Consider the following 6,445-nt stretch of genomic DNA (forward strand, 5'->3'; position numbering starts at 1 on the left):
ATTTTAAAGGGTTAATACTTAATACTGTGACAGACTAAGAGATTCCCATACCCTAAAAACATACAACATGCCCTTTTTTCCTCTTTGAGACTTTGATTGCAACGTAACAAGTGTCTATTTACTTTGTAATTTTCCCATGAAAATGACATGTATAAAGTAATTCTTTCCCCTCAATTCTTGGGTTCACTTAGGAGTAGTTCTTTTGAAAATTATCCTTTTGTCCTTTGCATAGAAATTATTATTATTATTATTATTATTATTATTATTATTATTATTATTATTATTATTATTATTATTATTATTATTATTATTATTATTATTATTATTATTATTATTACCATAATTTAATTTGACGATCCTCCATGTCAGTTTGGATTGATAGGGGAATGAGAGCCCTTTTCCGGACCCTGCGTGAACGCGAAATATTTTACGTATCGGGTTGACTTTTTCTTAATGACTATACTGAATGTATATTCTAAGAAAGTCAAACTATGTACCAATTCCTAATATGTATAATATATACATATAGGGCATATATAATTTACATAGGTGACAAAAGTTTTCACATAATGACATAAATTAGTAATAACATACGAGAAATTACTTTTATGTTCCAGCTAGCGCGTTTCACTTATCTAACATGATTTTATGGTCGGTCCGTGATCCCGAAGTGGTAACTTCAAAATGCTAGAAAATGATAAGCATGTAAATATGTCCCCCTCCTCCCCCCCCCCCCCCCCTCTTCCCTTGCCGTTTTTCTTGTATTGATTGTTGTACATTTAAAACACCTATGTTTGTGAATTCTAATGTAAAAGATTCACATATGCAGTGAACGTACTATAGCTCAAGCTGCATACAATTGGAAATTTAAAGCAAAATATATACTTATACTAAATTCACACCTATTGTCACAAAAGTATAATAGTGTACTGTCACTCTACGTATCACTGATTTAAATTTCTAAATTCGTCTCCACTTATGTTTACACCGAATAACGTTTATATGGGGAATGTGCAGGGACTGATTTACCCTTGTTGAAGCGGTGTCATTCGTCACCGCTTCGCCGATTTTTTTAATTATATATATATGTAATATGCAAAAGAAAAAAGGCGTATAAGTAAAATAAAATGACATAACTTAGTCAAAGTAAGATAGTTAGTTTATTGGTAAATTCCCTGAAATTTAAGGCAGTGGTCAACGGTTCACAGCTTCATTTTTGAGCAATATGATTTCTGTTTTTTCAAAAGCTTTTTAGAGTTTTTTTGGCAATGAAGTTAATAAAGACGGATTTGTAGAGTCGAATGGATGATGAGTTTTTCAGTAGCTGTTTGGTGCCTTACATAGAAAAGAATGTATTTAGTCTTACTCCTAATGAGGTTGTTATGAATATCTTCCAAAATATGAAACCTCATCGATGAGAGTTATAGTAAGGTACTTTTAAAAAAAAAAATGATGTCGTTATTATATTTGTTTCTTTGTCTACTTCTTTAAATATCGACACCACTTATGAAAAATCTCGCGTACGTCCCTGGAAATAGGGTTTACTTTGATATGAAAGAAAATTCACTTGTTACATAAATTCGTGAAAATAAACACCTATGTCACTTTTTCAAAGACAGGGATGGCCCTAAAAGAAATGTTTAACAAAGAAAAAAAAAAGAAAAAAAAAAGATATTTGGCAAAACCAAGAAACCCCATCCTTGCAAAAGATATAAGAACACGACAACCTAGTCCTTAAATAATTTGTCTACCCAATTTGAGTCTGTTAAACTCTTTGATAGCTAATATATATATTTTTAAAACCCCACAAAAAAGAGCAACAACATGAGGAGTAGGAAAGTTGGGCAAACCCCACCAAGCACCAACATAAGTTTATGGTGAAGTGAAAAGTACTTGCTAATTCTTAATTAGAAATTTCGTGTTTGAGTCATAAGTATAAAGTCGTTTTTACTAAAGAGCGTTATACCCACTAATATAGGACTTCCTGACGTAAATTCGAATTTTGTTAGATCCAATGCGAGTACCGAACACTTAGTGGCGAAGCCATGAATTTTCTTAAGGATGTTCAAACTTGAAATAAGTAAAAAAAAATCCGACAAAGAGTGTTCAATATATGTTATGTAACTCTAAAATCTAATATTTTACCTAGATACGCAATGTAATTTTTCGATAAAGGGGGGGCAATTGACTACCGACCAAAGTGTAGCTTCGCCCCCGCGAACGCCAGATAAAAAAACCTATAACAGGGGCAAAATCCCATTAAGTTAGTTCTTCTTTCGTGATTTATAGGACTTTCCGATGTGAATTTGAATTTTATCAGGCTCCAATACATGTACGGAGTTAAGATAAAAAAAACTTAAAGAAAATGGGCAAAATCCCATTAAGCTATTTCTTATTTTGTGGTCCCAAAATTGCAGCCAAAGATGAGCTATTTTGTACAGACAGTTGTGAGGGTGGGGGTTTTTGCATTTTGGGAGAGCTTTGTGGGGGCTCCTTTGTGCAATTTTGAGGGGACACGTTATTACATATCATTCTCTATATGGGCTAATAAGCCATTTATATTACTTTTCGTTAAATAATAGTGACGACTCAACTTACACGCATTTAAAATATTTTTTTTTAAATAATCTCAATTATACCTTATAAATAAATATTAGGTTAACCTATTTATCAAAGTTGAAAAAAATAATATCAATTGTTATAGTGAAAGTTTAAACATGAAATGTTCATTGTTATTACTTGTATGCCTTAGCTACTACTAAGAGACTTAGGGGTGTTTGGTTAGAATAGAGCTTATGCCGGTATAAGTTATGTTGAGATAAGTTATTCTGAGATTAATTATGTTGGAATTGTTGTTTATTCACTGTTTGGTATGTTGTATTAAGAATGATAATTGTATAATTTCTAAGAATAAGGTATAAGTTATACCGGTGCTAATTACCCCACCTTCTATAAGGTTTAAGTTATCCCGGTGTTAAAATTAACACCGGGATGACTTATACCTGGTTTGCTAACCAAACAGAGTATTAAGGTGGTATTAATTTTTTATACCACCCCTATACCTTCTTATACCTTATACCAAACGACCCCTTAGGATATATTATTGCATCCAACCCAAACAAAAAGAGAAAAATATAAAGACAAGCGTTATTTACATTACTTTACATTAAATAATAGTGGCGTTTGACTCAATTAGCGCGCATCTAAAACAAGTCTTCAAATAATCTATTGTTATAACTTATAACACAACTATAAATATCAAATAAATCTGTTTATCAAAGTTTGAAATGGATAAATTAAGGGTATAGTTAAATTTTAAACATGAAATGTTCATGTTATTACTTGTATGCCTCAACTACTATGGTACTTAAGAAACCCACTTTATTATTGCATCCAAACCCAACCAAAAAAATAAATGAAAATACAAAGACAAGCGCTATTTATATTACTCGTTGTTAAGTTAAAATGATAATGATGTCTGATTCAAATGGCACATATCTTAAATTGATTTTTGAAATAATCTTTGTTATAACTTATAACACGATTATAAATATAGAATGCACGAACTTATCTAAGTTTGAAATGGATAAATTAAGGCTCCGTTTGTCTATAATTTTTTTTTCAAAAAATATTTTCAAAAATATGTTTGTCCATGAAATTTTGCAAGTTTTTGGAATTTTTGAAAATAAGTTTTTTAAAAATCAAAAAACTTTTCAAATTAAGGGTTATCATTAAAAGAATATTCAAATTTTTGAAATTTTCAGGAAATTTTTTTTCTCAATTCGCAAAACTGTAACAGATTTTCAAATTAAATGTATATCCAAAAATAATTCGAATTTCAAATGCTACTTTTTAACATAATTCTAAATACTAATTGTTTTTTCAAAAATCATAATTTTATGTCCAAACGCTTGATAAAGTGTTATAGTGAGAGTTTAAACATGAAATATTCAAGCTATTATTTGTATGCTTCAACTGCTAATAGGAACCCCACTATATTATTGCACTCAAACCCCCCAATAAAAAAAAGGAAAATACAAGGACAAGCATCTCTCCCCCCTTTTCTCCCCCAAAAAAAGTGTAGAAATCTTGAAAGGGGGTGGGGGAGTTAGGGGAAGTTTTTGAGCCTAAAACCAAATACCTAAAAGTTAAAGAACTTCTTGGGCCAAATACCCATGTAGAAAAATTGCTTCTTTTTTCTGTCAAGTTATCATCTTTCTTGCATTTTGTTAGTTTCACAGTGCTATAGCTGAAAAAAGATGCCTAGGCCAGGACCCAGACCTTATGAGTGTGTAAGAAGAGCTTGGCATAGTGATAGACACCAACCCATTAGAGGTTCTATTATACAACAAATTTTCAGGTACTTGAAAATTTTGGAGGTGTGATTTCTTGAATTTTCATTTATCTTAAAGTGTTGATGTTGCTCACCATCTGTTTGATCAGGGTTGTACAAGAAAGGCATGGTGTTGTTACTAAAAAAAACAGAGAATGGCAACAGAAGCTCCCTATTGTGGTTTTCAAAGCTGAGGAAATTATGTACTCCAAAGCTAATTCTGAGGTTTTTTCCTCTTCTTTTGGATTTCATTTTCTTGAAAGGGTTTAACTTAGGTTTCTTGAATTTTGATTGTATGCTTTTTTGTCATCTATATTAGGCTGAATATATGGATCCTGAAACACTTTGGGACCGGTTAAATGAGGCCATTGATACTATAATTAGGAGAGATGAGACTGCAGAGACTGGACAGTTCTTGCCTCCTTGTGTTGAAGGTACCAAAAAGTTCACTACTTTATTTTGCCTTGCTATTCATTTTTACTGCTCCATTTGTTTTTAGCTCAATTCCTCAACAAGAACCATGCCATTTTGTATATAGTTTTCAGAGTGATTATGTTGCCTTGTTTAACATGAAACTTTGGTGCTCAGCTGCTCTTAATTTGGGGTGTACTGCGGAGAGAGCGTCTAGGAGCCAGCGGAACACTAATCCGAGGAGTTACCTCAGCCCAAGAAATCAAGAACCTCAATGTGTACCTCCTAAAGTTTTCAGTAGAAGTACCAATGAGCAAAACACTAACTCATCGTTACCATTTCGCCCTGCGAACCAACCCACATTTTTGAGACCTTCAAATGTCAATTCACCCAGATTAGCTTCAGATTTTGACAGGCCTGTAATGCCTAGCATCGACAATCTTGGTGCTTCCTCAAGTGCAAAAAACGTTATTATTCCGGAAAGTAACAGTTCAGCTGATGTGGGTTCAGTATATCCGCTGTACTATGGTACTGATGTTCAGCCTGAAGTTTCTCCTATGGTCTTCCAAAAACCTCAACGTAATGTAATTGTTGGCAAACCTATATACCAATCCATGGCGGAGCCTGCTGAAATCAGCTGCTTCCCGAGATTGTTTCCCTATGGGAGAGATGATATTCAAGAAAAATTATGTCAAGCAAATTATGGGGACAACACTAGGAGGGTGCCTGAATTGGATTGCGATTTGTCCTTAAGGCTGGGTCGCTCCGCAAACTCTCGTTTGCAGCTGGAAAAGATTCAAACTGGTTGCTTTGGTGACATTAGGCCAAGCGACAATTCTCATGAAAGAGATCGGTTCAAGCTTATGTCTACCAGTAAAGGGAAAGAGTTCACTTTCTTTCCCACGGAGTCTGCTACTGGTCCATCAGGGTTGCACAGAGCTCATGAAAATTTGGAGGTTTATGGTCACAATGCAGAAAAACTATTTAGGAAGCCTAAGATGCCTGTTAGGCCGAGTGACAGTTTTCAGCAAAGAGACGAGTTCGAGGTTGTTTCTACTAGTAAAGACAAAGAGTTCCCTTTCTTTGTTGCGGAGTCTGCCAATAGTCCGTCGGTGTTGCAAACAGGTCCGGTAAATTTAGAGGGTGAAGGTCAGAATGCTGAAACACTACTTAGTAAACGTAAGATGCCCTTCCATACCAATATGGAACTCGGACAATTTTTGTGGCAAGATGAGCAAACTTTGAACCGTTTTTCTGGTCAAATGAAAAGGCCAGGTTTGTAGTCTGTAGACAGGCTCCATTTTGTTGTATCATAAAATTTTGAGAAAAGAAAAGTTTAGGATCCCTCCTTTGCATTTTTATCTTCCAGTTTTTGCTTGAATCTGATATTTTGCATAGCTGAAATAGCACATAAAGATAATGTGTAAAAAAGGAATTTAGAACTAACAAAAAGAGCAGCAAGTGAACTTTGACAGCAAGACCTGGGATGAATGGCTCAATTACAATATTCTCAGATGTGGTATGTTTTAAAACTAACTGTCCCTATAAGCTTCAAACATTTGCTTGGTTTGCTGACTATGTAAATGAAGTGCAAGATCTCAGGTTAGGTGTAATACTGTGGTTTGTGTATCCACCATTATGTTGGCTTGGGCTATCATGCTTTGAACTAAATTGCCCACTGTTACTGTCATGTGAATTTTA

At 33.9% G+C, this 6,445-nt stretch overlaps 1 protein-coding gene across 1 annotated transcript; it reads left to right on the top strand.

Moving 5' to 3' along the window:
- The first annotated feature begins 4,028 nt into the window (after positions 1–4,028).
- On the top strand, positions 4,029–6,078 carry LOC107827855 (uncharacterized). The gene is made up of 4 exons (XM_016655076.2): positions 4,029–4,360; positions 4,444–4,558; positions 4,653–4,767; positions 4,922–6,078. The coding sequence occupies exons 1-4, from the start codon at positions 4,260–4,262 to the stop codon at positions 6,025–6,027; spliced, it is 1,437 nt and encodes a 478-aa protein (XP_016510562.1). The 5' UTR covers positions 4,029–4,259; the 3' UTR covers positions 6,028–6,078.
- Positions 6,079–6,445: the final 367 nt, after the last annotated feature.

The sequence above is a fragment of the Nicotiana tabacum genome, chromosome 18, assembly GCF_000715075.1.
Source record: "Nicotiana tabacum cultivar K326 chromosome 18, ASM71507v2, whole genome shotgun sequence".
Classification (NCBI taxonomy): Eukaryota; Viridiplantae; Streptophyta; class Magnoliopsida; order Solanales; family Solanaceae; genus Nicotiana; species Nicotiana tabacum.